At 51.3% G+C, this 26,493-nt stretch overlaps 2 protein-coding genes across 2 annotated transcripts; both read right to left on the bottom strand.

Moving 5' to 3' along the window:
• Window positions 1-316: 316 nt before the first annotated feature.
• LOC133361907 (zinc finger protein 391-like) lies at window positions 317-10,599 on the bottom strand. Its single transcript, XM_061580883.1, has 4 exons — window positions 10,143-10,599; window positions 9,846-9,923; window positions 3,353-3,469; window positions 317-735 (listed from the first exon to the last, which is right to left on the bottom strand). Exons 1-4 carry the CDS (start codon window positions 10,597-10,599, stop codon window positions 317-319), a joined length of 1,071 nt encoding a protein of 356 aa, XP_061436867.1.
• A 5,061-nt stretch (window positions 10,600-15,660) lies between these two features.
• On the bottom strand, window positions 15,661-25,995 carry LOC133361906 (zinc finger protein 391-like). Its single transcript, XM_061580882.1, has 4 exons — window positions 25,539-25,995; window positions 25,242-25,319; window positions 18,749-18,865; window positions 15,661-16,134 (listed from the first exon to the last, which is right to left on the bottom strand). Exons 1-4 carry the CDS (start codon window positions 25,993-25,995, stop codon window positions 15,716-15,718), a joined length of 1,071 nt encoding a protein of 356 aa, XP_061436866.1. The 3' UTR covers window positions 15,661-15,715.
• Window positions 25,996-26,493: the final 498 nt, after the last annotated feature.

Here is a 26,493-nt window from a genome sequence, read left to right as displayed (position 1 = left end):
CATGTGCTGCACCAAAACTATGGAATGCCCTGCCACCAGTGGACTCTGCACTATTTATATTTCTTAACTCCGTGCATGGCTCACTGAGATCCTTGAACGAATTGCACCAGAATTTACTTTGAAACCAGCAGTGGTCATGTTAATCTCTGCACGGTGGATGGGATTGATGACATTGCTGATCTCCAGATAAGAGGAAATCTGCCACCAGATTGCAAAAACTGTGCAAGCGCCTTCTAATACTTTAGATGCATGCAGACATGCGCTTTATTGACGAAAGCCGGCGGACATGTAAGATGCGCGGAGGGCAGTCTCCGTTTTAATCCTCGCGACTACCGTCTCCATACGACGTTGATGGCAGCGGCGGTGATGGTGTGCCGCCTTTGCCGTGCTTCAGCCACCGGTGCGCCACCAGCTGCGGGCCGCGCGAGAATCCCCCGTCGTAGTCAGCGCACGGCGCCACGGGCGGCTCTCCGCTGTGGGTCCTCCGGTGCCTCTTGAGGTTGGGCACCTGGGAGAAGGCCTTGCCGCAGAGGTCACACTCGTAGGGCCGCTCGCCCGTGTGCGTCCTGCAGTGGCGCGTCAGGTGCGATGCCTTGGAGAAGCACTTTCCGCAGGCGTCGCACAAGTGGGGCCAGCGGCCTGACGCGTGGACCACCGCGTGCTTTTTGAGGTCGGCAGGGCTGGCAAAGCTCCGGCCACACTCCTCGCACGGGAACGGCTTCTCTGCGCCCATCGCTGCGACATGGGGTTGGGGCACCGTCACACCCAGCGGCTTATTATGCACTTGTGAATAATAAAAGTAGCAATACGTTGTTGTTATTCCGCTTGTTTACCCATGAAAACCCGGCGGAGGCACCATCACACCCAGCAGCTTATGCCCTTGTGAATAATAATGAAAACCCTGGTTGCTGAACGAATACAGCATTATCAAGTCGCACTCCTTTACACAGAAAGTGCTTGCCACAAATGAACCATGATACCTCACTGATCTCGTCAAGGAGCATAAACTATCATCACGTAAACTCCGGTCACCTCGCAGCAGCAGTGGCTTTTGGTTAGCCCATTGAACAAAGAAGGTCACCACATCGCGCGGTGCTTTCGGATGCATTTGTGCGGCCGTCTAGAATGCTCTTCCTTCCGATATTAGGAAGCCACCGGAGCTATGCACTTTTAAATCTTCATCGAGATTGAGAACTCATTTATTGTGTTTAGTTTGTTGTCCTTCCCCCCGCACCTCCGATTAGCACGGTCAGCTACGTACGGTGAGAAAGAAGTTCAACATACATACATATATAGTTTGTTCATGGGAAGCCTGCCAAGTTTTGTCAGGAGGGGGCAATGTTGTTCTCGCTGTGGGTGTTTTCCCCCATTGAGTCATTTGCAGGTAAATTTAAATAATCGGTTTGTTGCGGCCAATACAAGTTACACTGTACGGTGTTTTGTTAGCTCTGGGAGGAAGCCACAGAACCCCGAGGAAACCGTCCACAACAGGGTGAGAAGATACAAACTCCACACAGAGATAGAGGTTTTTGGGTTAAATCGCGTAAATATAAACGTGTCTTTTTGGTTCTTTCGGTAAAGTCATGTAGAAGGGAAGTAATAAAGTAATAAAAATAAAAGAATGAAATAATTCTCACGACGTTTCGGCCACAACGCAAGCAGCCGTCCACAGGTGAAGAATGACCTGATGACAGCTGCTTGCGTTGTGGCCGAAACGTCGTGAGAATTATTTTATTATGTTTTATTTTTATTATTTTATTACTTCCCTTCTACGAGACTTTACCGAAAGAACCAAGAAAATGAATCCCTGCAGTCACGAAAGCTTTAAATCGAAATTTATAAACGTGTCGTTAAATTCGCCACCACCCAACAACCAATAAGTAATGTTTGTCACGTAAACAAAATGTGCCAATTAGTTACCAGTTCAGCACAAAGGTGTGTTGGAGCTTAAACCAACAACATTTACAATTCGAGTACAACGTTTTTGCCAATAATTACAACCAGCTTCATCAAGCGATAGCCAGAGTTGTGGAGAAATCCTCCTGCAAGTACGTTTAACTTATTTCGTACCGTACGTATCCAATCGTGCTAATTGAAGGTGCTTCATTTATCACGTGATCAGTGAAGATTTGCTGATGTATTCCTTGTGTATGGTTGTAAGCCATCGTGCACCCCTCAGGAATTACGGTGAAACGTAAAACACAAATACACTACGTGGTAGCGTAGCAGTTAGCACTACGCTGCACTACGAACCCCGTGACCTGAGCTCAATTCCTGCTCACGACCAACACCAGTGACGATTATCTGAACTGGTTTCTGGGCCTCACCTAGGTCGACTCAGCCTCCACTGAGCACCTGGTGCGATGTGTTAATATCGCCACTTGGGAGACAAAGGCGGCTGGGCGTGGTGCTGGCCACCCACCCCGTCGTGTGCCGTGCCGGCCTTCATAGGTGCTCGCCAAAAGCACTTGGATCTTTGTTTTTGCATGACAATACCAAGGCATAGTAAACCTGCGTTATACGTTATACTATCTCTATGTGAAAAGCAAGGAAATGTCACTGGTATGCTGAATGTAACCTCCACAATAGCAGCATTTGCTATGAAGGACAACTGGCCTATGTTACCAACTGTATACATGTAATTCTAATTAATGGTTTCAAAATGTTACATTATTTTCAGTATGCCCGTTGCCCTCCACCTAACGAGTCCAGATTTTACGAGGCTTTACTGGGACGTCTCCTGACCCACCAGCATCTCAATAACGTCCCTTACCACCACCGCTTAATATCGCGCTGCAAACCCTTTTGGGCTACATGTGCTCAACCTGCAAGAATGTAACTTAAATCCTGATTATGATGATGACGATGATAAAAGCTTGGAAAGCCAAATGGAGTTGACAAGAAGTCACAACCAAACACCTCCTTGTGAAAGACCCGATGCCGCAGAAGATCCCTAGGTTTTTTTGATCTTCCGTGGAGCTTATAGAGCTACAACCCGAAACAGGATCCACTGCACAAACCACGGCAGCAGATGTGGACGCTTGATCGTGCACAATCGAAAAAAAGTAAAATGCTCCAGCTGTGTGCTGAGCCTGTGGTCGCCCACAACAGACGGTGGAACAAATAACGACGACTCAATGCCCAATCCACAAATACGAGGAGGCATCGTCATCACAGCAATGATTCGCCACTGCACATTACTCCCAACGCAATTATCCGACCTGAACAACCTCAATTCAAAATTGTAGCCGTTGCACATCGACATCAGCCATATGAAGAAGACCGCATCGTGAAATGCCTGACATCTCTTTACCGAAGCAGATTAGAACGTCGTCGATGTTCTGTGCTTTACCTCTCAGAGACTCGTAGGAAGAAACGGCTTCAACTTGTTCCAGCTTAATTCTGTTCCACAGGTGGTTTGCGTTTGCGCAATCCATGGATGAGGTCAGCACGTCGTCTTCACCCGCAGCTGAGCAAGCAGAAAGGAAGCGGCTTCATCACGTAACCTCAACCAGACAGTGCCCTGGTGACTTGAGAGTGCTCATTCAAAAAGTCAACTTACGATCGTCTTGGAACAAATTAAGCCCTTTAACATGTATTTTATATATTCGATTAACGATAATTCCAATTACCGATGGTTTTCGTGGAGCCAATTGATATCATTCACTGAGGGATCCACATTTCCAGTACACCCACAACATAACCAAACATTTAACACGTAGGCTTTCACGACCAATATCATCCATAATAGAGGTTTTTGGGGTTAGATCGTGTAAATATATAATGTGTCATTAAAACCCGCCACCACCCGACGCAACCAACTAGTAAGGGATGTCACGTAAACAGAACGTGCCAATTCGTCACTAGTACAGCACACCGGTGTGTTGGAGAGCCAAGCCACCACATTTATAAACTGAGTACGGCGTTTCGCCAGTAATTACAACTAGCTTCATCAGGTGACAGACAGATTTGTGTAGAAGTCTGTTTCGTTCCTTATATAGCGGCGTAGATGTGGTGGCCACACTTCTGCGCTCTTTCGCAAAGTAGGGGGGGTTAATGAGTCAACGTACATTATGCATGTGTATTATGCGAGCCCTTTGATCTTGTCCTTCCTGTCTATTGTGTATTAAAATAGCCATACCAACGGTAATCCCTATTGAAGTATGGTGCCCTTTATAGGCATGCATTTAAATTATGTATTATTTGATGATTCGCTTCTACGCAGCACTAAGGCAGTAGTTATCCGAACAGTTAAAATTATTTGTATTTCTTTCAATTTCGATAGATTCTCTAAGTAGTCTTTACCAGTAGTAGCTAGTTTTGCACAGAACTTCAACATTATCAAAATCAATCGAGTGTCCTTATTGGCACGTGTGTTCTGCTACTGCTGACAGTTGTATTTCGGAGTATTCAATATTTCTCTGATGTTCTTGCGTCTCGTGCTGATCATTCGTCCTGTTTGCCCAACATAACATTTATCACACGTGCAGTTGATCTTGCACACACCTTCTGTTGATAGCTTCAGTAATACATATTTTGTACCAGATATTAATTTCTGTATTTTATGTACCGTGCTAAATTTGACATGGATGTTTTGTTTTTCCAAACATCTGGCTAGTTTATCAGTTACTCCCACAATGCATGGTATTTTTATCATTTTAATTACTTGGGCAGTTTCAATGCTCATGTTATTTGATTTGGTATTGGCATTCAATGCCCTGTTGATTTGTGCTATACGGTAACAGAGTGTGGAGCTTCTTCGTGTTCAGCCGCTCATGTAAATGTAGTGTTGTACAGACTGACTCTTCGACGTATTTTGTAGCACACACTTTTATTCGTCTTATGAACACAGTCCCTATGCACTGAGGGGTATACGGTCCCCTCACCCGTTACACTCAGAACGTACAAGCCTCCTCACCCTACAGGCTACTTAATACCCCGCTCTTTCAATGTCCTCTGACTGGACCTAGGGAGATGTCTCCCCGACCACTGGTTACTCTGAACCCTAGCCCTTATAAGAGCTGGAGGGCTTGGTCCAGGGTCCTAGGCTTCTTCCGCCGTCTTGGGTCTTCGTGTAGTCGAACTCCTCCGAGAGCTCTGAGCGCTCTGGCTTTATACTTGTTCGTGGCCGGGTTGTCCAATCCCCGGCCACCTTGTGGAACCCTGTGATTGGTCGTTCCCAATCTGCTTTTCGATCCCAATTCACCCTATCTGACCCTGACCGTTTGGTCGCGCGGGAAAACCTTGTTTACGGTCAGCTCTCACAGCTTGTGAGACCCTGACCGTTAGTTTGAGCGGGAAAACCTTGTTAACGATTTTCTCTCCCAGTTTGTGAACATCGAGTAGTTAACTCTACTACATCACCCTCCCCTTCGGAAGCCTCAGCCGTCCCGGCTGTTACAAGCAGAAAATCCCCATCAATGAATCAAAGTGTGTGTGCCACAACCAACAAGAACAAGAACACCCACTATAAATACCCCCCCCATCAACAACGCAACATATGTACCTGGTCAGAACCAATCACAAATAACGACATTCGCGACGCACAACGCATGCAGCATTCAGCTGCCGCAAAAAAAAAGAGGCAATCAAGAAAACCGACGCGATCTAGCCCGTGTGTATTTCGCGGGCCCGTCGTAGGGAATGAGTGCCCTTTTCCGGGCTGCAGGCTGACCAGGCATCCTGGCAAAAATGTCAGCAGGGGCAGGAGGCCTCTCTGCGGAGACCCTCGGAGCAGACGGGTCGGGCAGCCTGGCAAACATGTTGGGCGGGTCAGGCATCCTGGCAAACATGTTGGGTGGGTCAGAAGGCCTCTTTGCAGAGACTCTTGGTGTAGACGGGTCAGGCATCCTGGCAAACATGTTTGGTGGGTCGGGCATCCTGGCAAACATGTTGGATGGGCCCAGAGGCCTTTTTGCAGAGACTCGTGGCTCGCCCGGCTCCCTCAGTCCCACATCATCTGCGGGAGGAATGGCACGTCTGCGCTGTGGGTTAGGTACTAACGGGGTGACATCCTGCTCGTCGGGCATATCACACGCTCGGCCCTCGTGTTTTGAGTGTGACGCAGAGCCGCGCGGAGCAACTAATGGCTTCAGACGAGAGGGGTGCACGAACCAGCGACGTCGTCCCCAACGGATTTTAACACATTGTGGGCGCATTATCTCGACCACCAAGACAATAACGTCATCAAGATAAATCAGGCATGAGTCCCACTGGAGCCCAGCGAGGACCAGCTCCATGAGCCTCTGAAACGTCGCTGGGGCCGAGTGGAGCCCCATGGGCAATCTATTAAACTCTAAGAGGCCCTGAGGTGTCCGAAAAGCAGTCTTTGGCTTTGACGCTTCGTCGAGGGGGAGTTGCCAAAACCCTAACAGAAGGTCCAAAGTGGAAAAATAGCGCGCCCCTGCCAGGGCATCCAATGACTCATCCATACGTGGCAGAGGATATGCGTCAGCTACGGAAATTTTATTCAGGCGCCGAAAGTCTACACAGAATCGAAGACTGCCATCGTGCTTTTTGACCAGCACTATCGGAGCACTCCAGGGGTTGTTTGAAGGAGAAATTATATCAGCCACCAGCATGTCGTCAACTGCCCATTACATGCTGTTTCTCCGCAGGGCTGAGCCGAAACGGGTTTTGGCGGATAGGGGCAGAGTCACCGGTATCAATATGGTGACGCAGCAGCTTGGTGCAGCCAATATCAAATTGTGATTTGCTGAACACATCCGAGAATTCCCGCAAAAGAGCCCGCAAATCACTCTGCTGTGAGCCGGATAAATCGCCGGCATCAGCGCAGAGAGCGTCAATCCACCCCTCGTCACCGTTCTGAGGGCGAGGTTGCTGAGCGTTCGTTACGTGTCCGACAATCCCGGTCCCCAGGGGCGCGACTGTCGCATGAGCGAGCACTGTCCCCTGTGGAATGACGGTGTCTGACAGACCGACATTCAAAACTTGTATAAATGGCTCCCTGTCGCCCGCTACAAGAGTCTGTGCGGCCACCAATGAAAGGTTGTTTACGGCTGTGTTGGAGGGTCCCAATAAAATGCCATTTACCGAGGCGGTAGGAGCGAGCGGTTTCTTTAACCGTAAGGGTACGAGCATTTGTGCCCCTGGCGGAATGCGTACAGCGCAAGCCGTGAAAGCCTGCACCGAAACATTTTCCGTTCGTGAATGCGTGGCCGCGGTTAAAAATGTAAACCGGCGGCCCGAGGGAAGTTCGATACATCCCTGATCAATAAGGATTTTAATGGGCATTTTGGCAAGAAAATCGGTTCCCAGAAGGCACGGCACCGCAAGGGAAGAAGACACAAAAACAGGTCCGGCCAATTTAATATCGCCAATGGCAATTTGAGCCCGAATTTGCCCGAGAATCCCTAGGGAACTTCCATTAACGGCGAAAAACGGAACGAAAACCTTTTCCAATGAACGACATCGCACGGGCAGTATGTTGTAAATTAACTCGGAGATGATAGTGGCCGATGCACCGGTATCGACAAGCACGCGCACTTCTACCCCCTCGATCGAACCAACAACCACCGAGGAACCCGCCGTCGCTGCAACCACTCTATGGGCCAGCTCTGACCACTGCCCGGGTCGCAGTGGTCGCGAAGAGTCGGCCAAACGCCGCGTGTCATACGCCGTGTTCCGAGCGGAGTCAATGGTGTGTTGTGGTGTGTATGAGGGCCGAGCGTGTGGGGTGCCGCGACTTGCCTGGTTATGCTGCGCTGCTCTGGAAGCTCTGTAGTCCCGGTCTCGGGATCCGGCGGAGCGGCGGCGAGGTGCACGGCAGTCGGGAGAGAAGTGGCCTCGGCGGCCACAGTTGAAACACGTCGCGTCGCCACGGGGGAAGGGCCGTCCCCGCTCCCAGTCGTTGCGGCGACTGGTGCGATCCGGTGATCGCTGGGGCGTCGCGCTGAACGTCGAGAAGACTCGATCAGGAGAGCGAGCGTTGTCCCTGCTGGCAGGCACCGATGTCGTAGTTGATGCGGTGATGGTCTCGTCCTGGTCCAGCATTAAGTGAGCATGAATGCTCCGGGCAGCTCGCAGTGAGCACATGTCCTCGTCATCCACGGCCTGGATGACAAGGCGCAGCCCCCTCGCCATCTCCAGCAGCTTCTGAAGGACGAGTGCGTCGATAGCCTCATCGTCCATGCGGGGGTAAGCCGCTCTTGCCATGGCGAGTAGCGCGGTGCGGAACGCCAATGGCGACTCCCTTGGCTTGCACCGTCTCTCGTAGAACTGGTGGCGTGTGGCGGAAGGAGGTCCGTAGACATCAGACAGCCGCTGAAGTGCTGCTTGTAGTGTCGCCCTTTGTCGCTTGGGAATGGAGATGAGTGCAGCGAGAGTGTCATCGTCCAAGGTGGCTGGCAGTGCACGAAGTGCTTGTGCATCCGACCAGCCCACCATCTCCTGGTGGCTGAGGAAGCGACGTTGAAATGCCGCCCAGTCGCCCCCTGTGGACGAGAATTCGCGAAAGACAGGCAGTCGCTGCTGTAGAGCAGCTGTGTCGTCGTCTTCGTCAAGCTCGGACTCGGTCCCAAACGCAGCGATGGCTTGGTCGGCAACATGTACTGTACGGCGTCGCAGCCGTGATGACGCGGTGTTGCTGGAGGGTCCTGCAAAGGCAGCGTCGCTCTCTGATGACGCAGTGTGTCGTGATTGGCCCCCGGGGGTCCCAGCATGCACTTGGCTTCCGCCTCCACGTGACCCGTCGGCGGGAAAGACGACCTCTTCCGGGTTTGCGATGGCGGGGACGTTCGTTGTCGGCCGTTCCTCCCCGCCCGCAGCCCCCAGGGTAAGTTGCTCCAGGATGGCTGCTGCAGCATGCAGCAGCTGGGCGAGGCGGGCGTGAGCAGCCTGGGTGCCGTCGCTCGCGGCGATCGGCTGCACAGCTGGTGGTGGGGCGGCTGGCAACACGCCAACATCTTCAGCGCCGCCCGCAGCACCCACAGGTGAGTCGGAGCTTGCATCATCGGGACTTCGCGTGCGGTTCGTTCGTCTTGTTTCCATCTTCTGACGCCAATGTAGTGTTGTACAGACTGACTCTTCGACGTCTTTTGTAGCACACACTTTTATTCGTCTTATGAACACAGTCCCTATGCACTGAGGGGTATACGGTCCCCTCACCCGTTACACTCAGAACGTACAAGCCTCCGCACCCTACAGGCTACTTAATACCCCGCTCTTTCAATGTCCTCTGACTGGACCTAGGGAGATGTCTCCCCGACCACTGGTTACTCTGAACCCTAGCCCTTATAAGGGCTGGAGGGCTTGGTCCAGGGTCCTAGGCTTCTTCCGCCGTCTTGGGTCTTCGTGTAGTCGAACTCCCCGAGAGCTCTGAGCGCTCTGGCTTTATACTTGTTCGTGGCCGGGTTGTCCAATCCCCGGCCACCTTGTGGAACCCTGTGATTGGTCGTTCCCAATCTGCTCTTCGATCCCAATTCACCCTATCTGACCCTGACCGTTTGGTCGCGCGGGAAAACCTTGTTTACGGTCAGCTCTCACAGCTTGTGAGACCCTGACCGTTAGTTTGAGCGGGAAAACCTTGTTAACGATTTGCTCTCCCAGTTTGTGAACATCGAGTAGTTAACTCTACTACATAAACATTCATCTTCCAACTGCTTTGAAATCACGAGAACTGATTTTGACACACCACCACCCAGCAAGATTTTCTGACCGAGGTTGCGAATTGCGGGAAAATAAATAATTATTGGAAATTTTTGTTCTTTTTACTGCGCACCATCAACGGTGTACCGCTAATACGTTAAAATAAGCTCCAACCATACACGACGCGCCGCAGTGATTTACACTGCCTCGATAGAAATCCACCAATGGGTGCCGCTTACCCGGGTTGGTCCACTCAGGAGCTTCGAAAGCCTGAGCCGATGAGGGGGGTTCAAAGTTTCCAAACTCTGCGCAGTTAACTGAGAAAGAGAAACCAACAATGCCCTTACAGTTGAAGTCTGTTCAGAAACCCACAGCACATTTCCCCCACCTCATATTAGCACGGTTGGTTACATTGGGGTGCGAAAGAAGTTTAACGCACACATATACATACATACAGAGAAACCAGAAACAGGCGCCAAATATCAATTTCCAATACTGGAACAGGACTCCGGGTGGACATGATTAAAACAGCTCACTGTTACTTGAGAGTTTACGCTCGTCCGCTTCACCGCGGTTATCCTCCGTCGTGGTGCTCCTCAACCTCTCCGTCTGCGGGGTCGTCCGGCCGCCGTCCAACTCCCCCAGCTTCTGCGCGGAGAGCAGCAGCTCCCGGCCGAGTCCGCCGAACAGCACCACCAGCACGTCCAGCAGGTCGCCCAGCGCCGTCTCTGACCGCGGCCCCTCGGCCTCCGGCAGGTGCAGCGAGCGCACGAACTGGCGCAGCACGGCGTAGAAGCCGAAGGGCAGGCGGTCGCGCGCCGCGGCCAGAAGCTCGGCGCGGACGTGGCCGTCGCCCACGCAGGCGCGCAGGACTCCGTAGTCGCGGATGCCGAGCTCAGAGTCTATGGCCCGGGCTACCTCGGCATTCACGCCCTGCGCCTTCAGCCACGCCGAGAAGTCCACGCACGAGTCCACAGCCAGCGCGGAGGCCATCGGCTCACTGTGAGATGAGATGGTGCACGCACTCAGTGTGTGTGTGGCGTGTTACCTAATGGGCCATCTGACCAACAAGATTCCAAAACAGCCTGCCCAGGTAGGTGGCTCAGCGGTAGAGCGAACGGCTCCCAATAAAAAAAGTTGCCAGTTCAAGTCCTGGTTAATGGTTGACTCAGCCCATCTTCCGTCCCTCCTGGGTTCATAAAACGAGTACCACTTTGTGGGGAAGTGAACAGTGGTTGTCCTTTTGGATAGACTCACCCCGCTATAGGAACATGAACTTTCCACCGCTGGCTCAGAGCTGTAAACAGAAGATGAGCACGACGTTCAAAAGGGGAATGCCCCTGGAAACCGGGGGACCTGGCCTGGCTTCATTGTCCACAGGTGCGGCCAGGTACCTCTCCTAAGTTACACAAACCATGGCAGGGGCCGGTTCGCCTCATTGAGGTTCCCAACCCACAGTCGGCGCGTGTTCGGTTTGGATCTCGGCGTTGGTTCGTCCACACATCTCAGTTGAAACCATACGTGGCCCCTCGACCTGATGCGTCATCTCCTGAGATTGCCTTGCCGGGGTCTGTTGCTGCCGACGCGCCTTTGCCGGTGCCTGGTGACCTTGCAAGAGCGCCTGTTGTGCCTTTTACAGACGAGCCGGCCGTAACGTGGCAGGGGAAAGAAGACTCAGCTCGGGGTGCGCCTAACACGGCTGCGGAACCTTTGAGACCCGCAGCCCTTCCAACCCCGCCGCGGTCGCGATTGCGGGACGCCCCTGATGCTGCGCCGGCAAGATTGGGGGACTGGGACGTTGCCAGGCTTCCAATAGCGACAGACGAACTTCAACCTGTCGCTCTTAAAACCCTGCCACGTTCTCGTTCAGCGGGAGGGCCGCCGACCGTCCGGGACGGTCCGGCGACCCGCACCCGCTCAAAATCCCTCACATTTCGTTAATTATTGTGTTGTGTTCTTGTTCTTCGATATAATATTGTGTGTTCTGTGTCCTTTTTCATATTCGGTCGTGTTCGCCCGCATTGTTGTTGGAGTTGTGTTCAGCCGAGGTCGGCTGGATTTTCTCTACGGGGGAGGGTGGTGTAATGCGGGCGTGGACGACCTTCCGGAGGTGACGTCATGGGGGGAGGAGTTACGTCACGTGGGGGAGAGGGTTCAGGTCTATAAGGGGAGAAACCGGAAGCAGTAGGGAGTGATCGGAGACTGGGAAAGTGTGAGGCCACCCAGGGCGGAGTGGGGAAGAGAGTGGCGAGATCGCCACACACACACACACTCCGAGGATCGGCACCGTCGGCCAACGGTGACCGACCCCGGGGCTGGAGGAGCAGCGAGGAGACTGCAGAGAGAGCAGCGGGTCTGCAAGGGTGGAGTTCGGCAGCGGGGGAGTCTGCACGACGAGACAGCAGCGGGTCTGCAAGGAGGGAAGTGGGCTACGTGAGCGACAGCAGCCTGGGGCTGCAGAGCGAAGAGTATATAGGGGAGTGCTGTGAAGTGGGCTACGTGAGCGATAGCAGCCTGGGGCTGCAGAGCGAAGAGTAAGGGGGAGTGCCGTGAGGGAAAAGAGATCGAACCCAAATAAAGGACACAGGACAGAGAGAAGCGTACGAGTCTTTTATTACAAACTTTAAAACAAGTGAATTTTGCCCTTGTCTTTTACAAGATCTTTCAGAAAGCAATAGTTTGTGTCACATCTACAGGTACATAACATCAACAGTTATAACCAAATCGTATTCAAAAGTTTAATAAAAACAAGTGCCATAAGTCCAAGTGTATTAGTGTGCTTTAGGCTTTTCACTGTTAATAGTGACAGATGTTACCGTTCAAAACACTCGATTTCAGATTGATCAAGGAACAGATAACTTGCTGACACTAATGAGAAGGGTGATACTGAGATCTAGATTTCAGTAAAGAGACCAGGTCTGGCTTGAGGGCAGTGGTTGAGATGCGTAAAATATCACTCAAGTGGGAGTCACTCATCCTTGACCTCAATCGGTTCTTGTTTAAGTTCATAACTGAGAATGTTTGCTCACACAAATATGTGGAGCCGAATAAGCTCAGCATTTTCTTAGCGAATGACCGCATTTCTGGAAATCTGCTTTTGTCCAGCTGCCGGTAAAAGTCAACAAGAGAACACTGCTTGTGTTTTCCGCGGCACTCATCGTCACATTGCAGCTCAATGAGCTCTAGCTGCAGCTGTGAAGGAGCATCATCAGGGTCCACGGAGAAGGGAGAAGAGAAAAGCAATATGTCCTTTTCAATAACTGCAAAGTCCCGAAAGCGTTTGTTAAATTCCACAGAAAGAAATACGATAGCTGTTGCATAACTCTTCATTTGCGCACCGATGTCCTGTGGAAAACTGTCAATGACCTCTTTCAAAGCTGGGAAGTGTGCGGTGCAGGGCTCTGTTTGGAACAAGTGTCTTTGGAAAAGTTGCAGTTTGGTTCCAAAGGCCTTGATGTGAGCGTATAGCTGGCTCACCACTGCAACTTTTCCTTGAAGATTAACTTTCAGCGCATTCAGATGCTTCGTTATGTCAACCAAAAAAGCCAGATTTGCCAGCCATACAGGATCGGACAGTTCTTCCATTGGTTGTCCCTTCTCACCCAAAAAATTTCCAATTTCCTCTTTGAGAGAGAAAAATCGCTGCAGTGAGGACCCCGACTTAGCCACCTCACATCGTTGATATATTACGTCACCGTATTCAGCCTGGATGTCACGCAAGAACTGCTGAAACTGTCGGTGGTATAGAGCTTTAGAGTGAATAGAATTGATTTCCTTTGCCACTGGTTTCATAACATCGTCAAATTTGAGATGTTTGGCGCAGAGATCCTGCTGGTGAATGATACAGTGAAGTTTAATAGCGTTTCCTGCTTCTTCGCTGACTTTATTGCAGATCAGTGTGGACAATCCACTTCGCTCACCATCCATGGCAGGCGCACCATCGGTAATGATCCCAGAAACTTTACTCCATGGTAGTTTCATATAATCAACAGCTTCACAAACAGAAACGAATACATCTGTTCCTCTGGTTTGCCTTTTAAGGCTTTTGAGGTCAAGCAACTCCTCTGTCACGTTCATGTTGTCATCAACTCCTCTTAAAAAAATAAGTAGTTGTGCAGTCTATTTTTAGTCTCAGCCTTTGTTATGCAGTCTATTTTTAGTCTTAAGCCTCACCTTACCATATTAATAAAAGTATGCGGCCCTTGCCCCACCACCTTCTCCAACCATTATATAAACGGAGTGGTAGCTTCTGCAATCTCTCATTTACTTGATACAGCTGTCGTGGCTGTGACGGTACCACCTGAAGACGGAAGCTTGTGTTGCCTCCGAAACGTCGTGATTTTTATTTATTTTTTATTTTACTTTTTAATGTTTTTTACCTACGTGACTTTACCGAAAAAACCTAAGAATATGAATCATTGCAGTCACGAAAGCGTCAAATCTAGAATTATTTATTCTCACAGAGCTAGCGAGCCATAAATAACACATTATAAGACCGAAGCTGCGGGCCGTATGAAATCTGACCGCGGGCCAATAACGGCCCGCGGGCCCGACTTTGGACATGCCTGATCTAAACATAACCAAAGTCAATATTTTACTCATCGGACCTCCAAAACAACTGGTTTCCTATGAGGCATTTAAACTGGAAATTGACAATGTACCGACTTGTCCCGTGAAAGTGGTTAACAAACTTTGAGTTTTGCTTGACCATTCACTCTCCTTCAATGCACACGTTTCTAAGATGGTCTGGATCTCCTTCTTCTACCTTAGAAACACTGCCCGCTTACGTCACATTCTGTCACCTACTCACCTCTAATGACGAGTGCACACCCTTGTCTTTTCTCGTATTATTGCGAGGCTTTGTTACCTGGGGATCCGGCCAAGGTCTTGGGCCGACTGAGGCTGGTTCAGAACGCAGTCGCCAGGATGCTCACGCGAACCTCATTCCGTGAGCACATTGCCCTTGTGTAGTGAATCCAACCGAGTCGCAGACGTTGTCTTGGGAGCAACACAATGTATTTCAGTAACTCAACATAACACAACCTACACTTGGGTGTTGAATGCCCATCTAGCCATGCTACAGCAGAACTAGACACGGTTCGCTATCCTGGCCCGGACCACAAGCTGGGTCTTGGACCGCGTGGCTAGAGGCTTATTTTACCCGACGTGGATCTTCATCACCAGCAACACGAAGAACCCTGAGCCCCTCACGGGGCCCCCCGTTATATCGGCCTCGGCTGGGGCTGGCTCCGTCCCTCGCCGCGCCCACCTTCTAGATCTCTCAGGCTCTTTCCCGAAGGCTCCCGAGAGCTCTTTTATACCACGTGACGGCCCAGCGGCCCCCGTCCACCGGGGGCCCCCCTCCAATATCATCCGGTCACGTGTCGGCAGGTCAACCAGCGTATCATGCCCCAATGTAACCCTGGCTGGCTGACACTCCCTCTCGCTCCTTCACCGGGAGCCCGCATCGCACACTGTACGTGGTGCCTCCGCGCTGACCGGCGCTCACCCAAGTCAAACACATTATCCGCCGTGGCTTCGTAAGTCCGGCACCACAGTGACAATCACAGTCACTACACCTGTAATAAAATATCTGCATTGGCTTTCAATTAAATTTAGGGTCCAATTTAAAGTGTTGCTGCTAACATACAAGGGCCTTAAACGGCCTTGCGCCATTTTACATTCAACAGCTGATTCACTCACACGTACCATCACGACCTCGCTGATCTGCTAATTTACATCTGCTCCATGTGCTGAGAACTGGACTCTGCACCTGGGGTGATCGATCCTTTGCATGTGCTGCACCAAAACTATGGAATGCCCTGCCACCAGTGGACTCTGCACTATTTATATTTCTTAACTCCGTGCATGGCTCACTGAGATCCTTGAACGAATTGCACCAGAATTTACTTTGAAACCAGCAGTGGTCATGTTAATCTCTGCACGGTGGATGGGATTGATGACATTGCTGATCTCCAGATAAGAGGAAATCTGCCACCAGATTGCAAAAACTGTGCAAGCGCCTTCTAATACTTTAGATGCATGCAGACATGCGCTTTATTGACGAAAGCCGGCGGACATGTAAGATGCGCGGAGGGCAGTCTCCGTTTTAATCCTCGCGACTACCGTCTCCATACGACGTTGATGGCAGCGGCGGTGATGGTGTGCCGCCTTTGCCGTGCTTCAGCCACCGGTGCGCCACCAGCTGCGGGCCGCGCGAGAATCCCCCGTCGTAGTCAGCGCACGGCGCCACGGGCGGCTCTCCGCTGTGGGTCCTCCGGTGCCTCTTGAGGTTGGGCACCTGGGAGAAGGCCTTGCCGCAGAGGTCACACTCGTAGGGCCGCTCGCCCGTGTGCGTCCTGCAGTGGCGCGTCAGGTGCGATGCCTTGGAGAAGCACTTTCCGCAGGCGTCGCACAAGTGGGGCCAGCGGCCTGACGCGTGGACCACCGCGTGCTTTTTGAGGTCGGCAGGGCTGGCAAAGCTCCGGCCACACTCCTCGCACGGGAACGGCTTCTCTGCGCCCATCGCTGCGACATGGGGTTGGGGCACCGTCACACCCAGCGGCTTATTATGCACTTGTGAATAATAAAAGTAGCAATACGTTGTTGTTATTCCGCTTGTTTACCCATGAAAACCCGGCGGAGGCACCATCACACCCAGCAGCTTATGCCCTTGTGAATAATAATGAAAACCCTGGTTGCTGAACGAATACAGCATTATCAAGTCGCACTCCTTTACACAGAAAGTGCTTGCCACAAATGAACCATGATACCTCACTGATCTCGTCAAGGAGCATAAACTATCATCACGTAAACTCCGGTCACCTCGCAGCAGCAGTGGCTTTTGGTTAGCCCATTGAACAAAGAAGGTCACCACATCGCGCGGTGCTTTCGGATGCATTTGTGCGGCCGTCTAGAATGCTCTTCCTTCCGATATTAGGAAGCCACCGGAGCTATGCACTTTTAAATCTTCATCGAGATTGAGAACTCATTTATTGTGTTTAGTTTGTTGTCCTTCCCCCCGCACCTCCGATTAGCACGGTCAGCTACGTACGGTGAGAAAGAAGTTCAACATACATACATATATAGTTTGTTCATGGGAAGCCTGCCAAGTTTTGTCAGGAGGGGGCAATGTTGTTCTCGCTGTGGGTGTTTTCCCCCATTGAGTCATTTGCAGGTAAATTTAAATAATCGGTTTGTTGCGGCCAATACAAGTTACACTGTACGGTGTTTTGTTAGCTCTGGGAGGAAGCCACAGAACCCCGAGGAAACCGTCCACAACAGGGTGAGAAGATACAAACTCCACACAGAGATAGAGGTTTTTGGGTTAAATCGCGTAAATATAAACGTGTCTTTTTGGTTCTTTCGGTAAAGTCATGTAGAAGGGAAGTAATAAAGTAATAAAAATAAAATGAAATAATTCTCACGACGTTTCGGCCACAACGCAAGCAGCCGTCCACAGGTGAAGAATGACCTGATGACAGCTGCTTGCGTTGTGGCCGAAACGTCGTGAGAATTATTTTATTATGTTTTATTTTTATTATTTTATTACTTCCCTTCTACGAGACTTTACCGAAAGAACCAAGAAAATGAATCCCTGCAGTCACGAAAGCTTTAAATCGAAATTTATAAACGTGTCGTTAAATTCGCCACCACCCAACAACCAATAAGTAATGTTTGTCACGTAAACAAAATGTGCCAATTAGTTACCAGTTCAGCACAAAGGTGTGTTGGAGCTTAAACCAACAACATTTACAATTCGAGTACAACGTTTTTGCCAATAATTACAACCAGCTTCATCAAGCGATAGCCAGAGTTGTGGAGAAATCCTCCTGCAAGTACGTTTAACTTATTTCGTACCGTACGTATCCAATCGTGCTAATTGAAGGTGCTTCATTTATCACGTGATCAGTGAAGATTTGCTGATGTATTCCTTGTGTATGGTTGTAAGCCATCGTGCACCCCTCAGGAATTACGGTGAAACGTAAAACACAAATACACTACGTGGTAGCGTAGCAGTTAGCACTACGCTGCACTACGAACCCCGTGACCTGAGCTCAATTCCTGCTCACGACCAACACCAGTGACGATTATCTGAACTGGTTTCTGGGCCTCACCTAGGTCGACTCAGCCTCCACTGAGCACCTGGTGCGATGTGTTAATATCGCCACTTGGGAGACAAAGGCGGCTGGGCGTGGTGCTGGCCACCCACCCCGTCGTGTGCCGTGCCGGCCTTCATAGGTGCTCGCCAAAAGCACTTGGATCTTTGTTTTTGCATGACAATACCAAGGCATAGTAAACCTGCGTTATACGTTATACTATCTCTATGTGAAAAGCAAGGAAATGTCACTGGTATGCTGAATGTAACCTCCACAATAGCAGCATTTGCTATGAAGGACAACTGGCCTATGTTACCAACTGTATACATGTAATTCTAATTAATGGTTTCAAAATGTTACATTATTTTCAGTATGCCCGTTGCCCTCCACCTAACGAGTCCAGATTTTACGAGGCTTTACTGGGACGTCTCCTGACCCACCAGCATCTCAATAACGTCCCTTACCACCACCGCTTAATATCGCGCTGCAAACCCTTTTGGGCTACATGTGCTCAACCTGCAAGAATGTAACTTAAATCCTGATTATGATGATGACGATGATAAAAGCTTGGAAAGCCAAATGGAGTTGACAAGAAGTCACAACCAAACACCTCCTTGTGAAAGACCCGATGCCGCAGAAGATCCCTAGGTTTTTTTGATCTTCCGTGGAGCTTATAGAGCTACAACCCGAAACAGGATCCACTGCACAAACCACGGCAGCAGATGTGGACGCTTGATCGTGCACAATCGAAAAAAAGTAAAATGCTCCAGCTGTGTGCTGAGCCTGTGGTCGCCCACAACAGACGGTGGAACAAATAACGACGACTCAATGCCCAATCCACAAATACGAGGAGGCATCGTCATCACAGCAATGATTCGCCACTGCACATTACTCCCAACGCAATTATCCGACCTGAACAACCTCAATTCAAAATTGTAGCCGTTGCACATCGACATCAGCCATATGAAGAAGACCGCATCGTGAAATGCCTGACATCTCTTTACCGAAGCAGATTAGAACGTCGTCGATGTTCTGTGCTTTACCTCTCAGAGACTCGTAGGAAGAAACGGCTTCAACTTGTTCCAGCTTAATTCTGTTCCACAGGTGGTTTGCGTTTGCGCAATCCATGGATGAGGTCAGCACGTCGTCTTCACCCGCAGCTGAGCAAGCAGAAAGGAAGCGGCTTCATCACGTAACCTCAACCAGACAGTGCCCTGGTGACTTGAGAGTGCTCATTCAAAAAGTCAACTTACGATCGTCTTGGAACAAATTAAGCCCTTTAACATGTATTTTATATATTCGATTAACGATAATTCCAATTACCGATGGTTTTCGTGGAGCCAATTGATATCATTCACTGAGGGATCCACATTTCCAGTACACCCACAACATAACCAAACATTTAACACGTAGGCTTTCACGACCAATATCATCCATAATAGAGGTTTTTGGGGTTAGATCGTGTAAATATATAATGTGTCATTAAAACCCGCCACCACCCGACGCAACCAACTAGTAAGGGATGTCACGTAAACAGAACGTGCCAATTCGTCACTAGTACAGCACACCGGTGTGTTGGAGAGCCAAGCCACCACATTTATAAACTGAGTACGGCGTTTCGCCAGTAATTACAACTAGCTTCATCAGGTGACAGACAGATTTGTGTAGAAGTCTGTTTCGTTCCTTATATAGCGGCGTAGATGTGGTGGCCACACTTCTGCGCTCTTTCGCAAAGTAGGGGGGGTTAATGAGTCAACGTACATTATGCATGTGTATTATGCGAGCCCTTTGATCTTGTCCTTCCTGTCTATTGTGTATTAAAATAGCCGTACCAACGGTAATCCCTATTGAAGTATGGTGCCCTTTATAGGCATGCATTTAAATTATGTATTATTTGATGATTCGCTTCTACGCAGCACTAAGGCAGTAGTTATCCGAACAGTTAAAATTATTTGTATTTCTTTCAATTTCGATAGATTCTCTAAGTAGTCTTTACCAGTAGTAGCTAGTTTTGCACAGAACTTCAACATTATCAAAATCAATCGAGTGTCCTTATTGGCACGTGTGTTCTGCTACTGCTGACAGTTGTATTTCGGAGTATTCAATATTTCTCTGATGTTCTTGCGTCTCGTGCTGATCATTCGTCCTGTTTGCCCAACATAACATTTATCACACGTGCAGTTGATCTTGCACACACCTTCTGTTGATAGCTTCAGTAATACATATTTTGTACCAGATATTAATTTCTGTATTTTATGTACCGTGCTAAATTTGACATGGATGTTTTGTTTTTCCAAACATCTGGCTAGTTTATCAGTTACTCCCACAATGCATGGTATTTTTATCATTTTAATTACTTGGGCAGTTTCAATGCTCATGTTATTTGATTTGGTATTGGCATTCAATGCCCTGTTGATTTGTGCTATACGGTAACAGAGTGTGGAGCTTCTTCGTGTTCAGCCGCTCATGTAAATGTAGTGTTGTACAGACTGACTCTTCGACGTATTTTGTAGCACACACTTTTATTCGTCTTATGAACACAGTCCCTATGCACTGAGGGGTATACGGTCCCCTCACCCGTTACACTCAGAACGTACAAGCCTCCTCACCCTACAGGCTACTTAATACCCCGCTCTTTCAATGTCCTCTGACTGGACCTAGGGAGATGTCTCCCCGACCACTGGTTACTCTGAACCCTAGCCCTTATAAGAGCTGGAGGGCTTGGTCCAGGGTCCTAGGCTTCTTCCGCCGTCTTGGGTCTTCGTGTAGTCGAACTCCTCCGAGAGCTCTGAGCGCTCTGGCTTTATACTTGTTCGTGGCCGGGTTGTCCAATCCCCGGCCACCTTGTGGAACCCTGTGATTGGTCGTTCCCAATCTGCTTTTCGATCCCAATTCACCCTATCTGACCCTGACCGTTTGGTCGCGCGGGAAAACCTTGTTTACGGTCAGCTCTCACAGCTTGTGAGACCCTGACCGTTAGTTTGAGCGGGAAAACCTTGTTAACGATTTTCTCTCCCAGTTTGTGAACATCGAGTAGTTAACTCTACTACATCACCCTCCCCTTCGGAAGCCTCAGCCGTCCCGGCTGTTACAAGCAGAAAATCCCCATCAATGAATCAAAGTGTGTGTGCCACAACCAACAAGAACAAGAACACCCACTATAAATACCCCCCCCATCAACAACGCAACATATGTACCTGGTCAGAACCAATCACAAATAACGACATTCGCGACGCACAACGCATGCAGCATTCAGCTGCCGCAAAAAAAAAGGGGCAATCAAGAAAACCGACGCGATCTAGCCCGTGTGTATTTCGCGGGCCCGTCGTAGGGAATGAGTGCCCTTTTCCGGGCTGCAGGCTGACCAGGCATCCTGGCAAAAATGTCAGCAGGGGCAGGAGGCCTCTCTGCGGAGACCCTCGGAGCAGACGGGTCGGGCAGCCTGGCAAACATGTTGGGCGGGTCAGGCATCCTGGCAAACATGTTGGGTGGGTCAGAAGGCCTCTTTGCAGAGACTCTTGGTGTAGACGGGTCAGGCATCCTGGCAAACATGTTTGGTGGGTCGGGCATCCTGGCAAACATGTTGGATGGGCCCAGAGGCCTTTTTGCAGAGACTCGTGGCTCGCCCGGCTCCCTCAGTCCCACATCATCTGCGGGAGGAATGGCACGTCTGCGCTGTGGGTTAGGTACTAACGGGGTGACATCCTGCTCGTCGGGCATATCACACGCTCGGCCCTCGTGTTTTGAGTGTGACGCAGAGCCGCGCGGAGCAACTAATGGCTTCAGACGAGAGGGGTGCACGAACCAGCGACGTCGTCCCCAACGGATTTTAACACATTGTGGGCGCATTATCTCGACCACCAAGACAATAACGTCATCAAGATAAATCAGGCATGAGTCCCACTGGAGCCCAGCGAGGACCAGCTCCATGAGCCTCTGAAACGTCGCTGGGGCCGAGTGGAGCCCCATGGGCAATCTATTAAACTCTAAGAGGCCCTGAGGTGTCCGAAAAGCAGTCTTTGGCTTTGACGCTTCGTCGAGGGGGAGTTGCCAAAACCCTAACAGAAGGTCCAAAGTGGAAAAATAGCGCGCCCCTGCCAGGGCATCCAATGACTCATCCATACGTGGCAGAGGATATGCGTCAGCTACGGAAATTTTATTCAGGCGCCGAAAGTCTACACAGAATCGAAGACTGCCATCGTGCTTTTTGACCAGCACTATCGGAGCACTCCAGGGGTTGTTTGAAGGAGAAATTATATCAGCCACCAGCATGTCGTCAACTGCCCATTACATGCTGTTTCTCCGCAGGGCTGAGCCGAAACGGGTTTTGGCGGATAGGGGCAGAGTCACCGGTATCAATATGGTGACGCAGCAGCTTGGTGCAGCCAATATCAAATTGTGATTTGCTGAACACATCCGAGAATTCCCGCAAAAGAGCCCGCAAATCACTCTGCTGTGAGCCGGATAAATCGCCGGCATCAGCGCAGAGAGCGTCAATCCACCCCTCGTCACCGTTCTGAGGGCGAGGTTGCTGAGCGTTCGTTACGTGTCCGACAATCCCGGTCCCCAGGGGCGCGACTGTCGCATGAGCGAGCACTGTCCCCTGTGGAATGACGGTGTCTGACAGACCGACATTCAAAACTTGTATAAATGGCTCCCTGTCGCCCGCTACAAGAGTCTGTGCGGCCACCAATGAAAGGTTGTTTACGGCTGTGTTGGAGGGTCCCAATAAAATGCCATTTACCGAGGCGGTAGGAGCGAGCGGTTTCTTTAACCGTAAGGGTACGAGCATTTGTGCCCCTGGCGGAATGCGTACAGCGCAAGCCGTGAAAGCCTGCACCGAAACATTTTCCGTTCGTGAATGCGTGGCCGCGGTTAAAAATGTAAACCGGCGGCCCGAGGGAAGTTCGATACATCCCTGATCAATAAGGATTTTAATGGGCATTTTGGCAAGAAAATCGGTTCCCAGAAGGCACGGCACCGCAAGGGAAGAAGACACAAAAACAGGTCCGGCCAATTTAATATCGCCAATGGCAATTTGAGCCCGAATTTGCCCGAGAATCCCTAGGGAACTTCCATTAACGGCGAAAAACGGAACGAAAACCTTTTCCAATGAACGACATCGCACGGGCAGTATGTTGTAAATTAACTCGGAGATGATAGTGGCCGATGCACCGGTATCGACAAGCACGCGCACTTCTACCCCCTCGATCGAACCAACAACCACCGAGGAACCCGCCGTCGCTGCAACCACTCTATGGGCCAGCTCTGACCACTGCCCGGGTCGCAGTGGTCGCGAAGAGTCGGCCAAACGCCGCGTGTCATACGCCGTGTTCCGAGCGGAGTCAATGGTGTGTTGTGGTGTGTATGAGGGCCGAGCGTGTGGGGTGCCGCGACTTGCCTGGTTATGCTGCGCTGCTCTGGAAGCTCTGTAGTCCCGGTCTCGGGCATCGGCGGAGCGGCGGCGAGGTGCACGGCAGTCGGGAGAGAAGTGGCCTCGGCGGCCACAGTTGAAACACGTCGCGTCGCCACGGGGGAAGGGCCGTCCCCGCTCCCAGTCGTTGCGGCGACTGGTGCGATCCGGTGATCGCTGGGGCGTCGCGCTGAACGTCGAGAAGACTCGATCAGGAGAGCGAGCGTTGTCCCTGCTGGCAGGCACCGATGTCGTAGTTGATGCGGTGATGGTCTCGTCCTGGTCCAGCATTAAGTGAGCATGAATGCTCCGGGCAGCTCGCAGTGAGCACATGTCCTCGTCATCCACGGCCTGGATGACAAGGCGCAGCCCCCTCGCCATCTCCAGCAGCTTCTGAAGGACGAGTGCGTCGATAGCCTCATCGTCCATGCGGGGGTAAGCCGCTCTTGCCATGGCGAGTAGCGCGGTGCGGAACGCCAATGGCGACTCCCTTGGCTTGCACCGTCTCTCGTAGAACTGGTGGCGTGTGGCGGAAGGAGGTCCGTAGACATCAGACAGCCGCTGAAGTGCTGCTTGTAGTGTCGCCCTTTGTCGCTTGGGAATGGAGATGAGTGCAGCGAGAGTGTCATCGTCCAAGGTGGCTGGCAGTGCACGAAGTGCTTGTGCATCCGACCAGCCCACCATCTCCTGGTGGCTGAGGAAGCGACGTTGAAATGCCGCCCAGTCGCCCCCTGTGGACGAGAATTCGCGAAAGACAGGCAGTCGCTGCTGTAGAGCAGCTGTGTCGTCGTCTTCGTCAAGCTCGGACTCGGTCCCAAACGCAGCGATGGCTTGGTCGGCAACATGTACTGTACGGCGTCGCAGCCGTGATGACGCGGTGTTGCTGGAGGGTCCTGCAAAGGCAGCGTCGCTCTCTGATGACGCAGTGTGTCGTGATTGGCCCCCGGGGGTCCCAGCATGCACTTGGCTTCCGCCTCCACGTGACCCGTCGGCGGGAAAGACGACCTCTTCCGGGTTTGCGATGGCGGGGACGTTCGTTGTCGGCCGTTCCTCCCCGCCCGCAGCCCCCAGGGTAAGTTGCTCCAGGATGGCTGCTGCAGCATGCAGCAGCTGGGCGAGGCGGGCGTGAGCAGCCTGGGTGCCGTCGCTCGCGGCGATCGGCTGCACAGCTGGTGGTGGGGCGGCTGGCAACACGCCAACATCTTCAGCGCCGCCCGCAGCACCCACAGGTGAGTCGGAGCTTGCATCATCGGGACTTCGCGTGCGGTTCGTTCGTCTTGTTTCCATCTTCTGACGCCAATGTAGTGTTGTACAGACTGACTCTTCGACGTCTTTTGTAGCACACACTTTTATTCGTCTTATGAACACAGTCCCTATGCACTGAGGGGTATACGGTCCCCTCACCCGTTACACTCAGAACGTACAAGCCTCCGCACCCTACAGGCTACTTAATACCCCGCTCTTTCAATGTCCTCTGACTGGACCTAGGGAGATGTCTCCCCGACCACTGGTTACTCTGAACCCTAGCCCTTATAAGGGCTGGAGGGCTTGGTCCAGGGTCCTAGGCTTCTTCCGCCGTCTTGGGTCTTCGTGTAGTCGAACTCCCCGAGAGCTCTGAGCGCTCTGGCTTTATACTTGTTCGTGGCCGGGTTGTCCAATCCCCGGCCACCTTGTGGAACCCTGTGATTGGTCGTTCCCAATCTGCTCTTCGATCCCAATTCACCCTATCTGACCCTGACCGTTTGGTCGCGCGGGAAAACCTTGTTTACGGTCAGCTCTCACAGCTTGTGAGACCCTGACCGTTAGTTTGAGCGGGAAAACCTTGTTAACGATTTGCTCTCCCAGTTTGTGAACATCGAGTAGTTAACTCTACTACATAAACATTCATCTTCCAACTGCTTTGAAATCACGAGAACTGATTTTGACACACCACCACCCAGCAAGATTTTCTGACCGAGGTTGCGAATTGCGGGAAAATAAATAATTATTGGAAATTTTTGTTCTTTTTACTGCGCACCATCAACGGTGTACCGCTAATACGTTAAAATAAGCTCCAACCATACACGACGCGCCGCAGTGATTTACACTGCCTCGATAGAAATCCACCAATGGGTGCCGCTTACCCGGGTTGGTCCACTCAGGAGCTTCGAAAGCCTGAGCCGATGAGGGGGGTTCAAAGTTTCCAAACTCTGCGCAGTTAACTGAGAAAGAGAAACCAACAATGCCCTTACAGTTGAAGTCTGTTCAGAAACCCACAGCACATTTCCCCCACCTCATATTAGCACGGTTGGTTACATTGGGGTGCGAAAGAAGTTTAACGCACACATATACATACATACAGAGAAACCAGAAACAGGCGCCAAATATCAATTTCCAATACTGGAACAGGACTCCGGGTGGACATGATTAAAACAGCTCACTGTTACTTGAGAGTTTACGCTCGTCCGCTTCACCGCGGTTATCCTCCGTCGTGGTGCTCCTCAACCTCTCCGTCTGCGGGGTCGTCCGGCCGCCGTCCAACTCCCCCAGCTTCTGCGCGGAGAGCAGCAGCTCCCGGCCGAGTCCGCCGAACAGCACCACCAGCACGTCCAGCAGGTCGCCCAGCGCCGTCTCTGACCGCGGCCCCTCGGCCTCCGGCAGGTGCAGCGAGCGCACGAACTGGCGCAGCACGGCGTAGAAGCCGAAGGGCAGGCGGTCGCGCGCCGCGGCCAGAAGCTCGGCGCGGACGTGGCCGTCGCCCACGCAGGCGCGCAGGACTCCGTAGTCGCGGATGCCGAGCTCAGAGTCTATGGCCCGGGCTACCTCGGCATTCACGCCCTGCGCCTTCAGCCACGCCGAGAAGTCCACGCACGAGTCCACAGCCAGCGCGGAGGCCATCGGCTCACTGTGAGATGAGATGGTGCACGCACTCAGTGTGTGTGTGGCGTGTTACCTAATGGGCCATCTGACCAACAAGATTCCAAAACAGCCTGCCCAGGTAGGTGGCTCAGCGGTAGAGCGAACGGCTCCCAATAAAAAAAGTTGCCAGTTCAAGTCCTGGTTAATGGTTGACTCAGCCCATCTTCCGTCCCTCCTGGGTTCATAAAACGAGTACCACTTTGTGGGGAAGTGAACAGTGGTTGTCCTTTTGGATAGACTCACCCCGCTATAGGAACATGAACTTTCCACCGCTGGCTCAGAGCTGTAAACAGAAGATGAGCACCAATGCCTCAACGCACATTTGAGCAGCAGGAGTTCACCCTGACCATCCCACCAGCAAGATAGTGACAGGCGGACTGGAGAACTACACAAATATCTGCAGCGCCGATTCCAGAATTTGTGTCTTTGGCGACTCAACCGATTCCTGGAACTCACTCTGCGATATCAGCGTTGTCT

Source organism: Lethenteron reissneri, unplaced genomic scaffold (assembly GCF_015708825.2).
Source record: "Lethenteron reissneri isolate LAM-NWPU_2019-01 unplaced genomic scaffold, ASM1570882v1 scaffold_1280, whole genome shotgun sequence".
NCBI lineage: Eukaryota > Metazoa > Chordata > Hyperoartia > Petromyzontiformes > Petromyzontidae > Lethenteron > Lethenteron reissneri.
The sequence above is the reverse complement of the archived record's forward strand: the minus strand, read 5'-3'. Positions and strand labels throughout refer to the sequence as shown.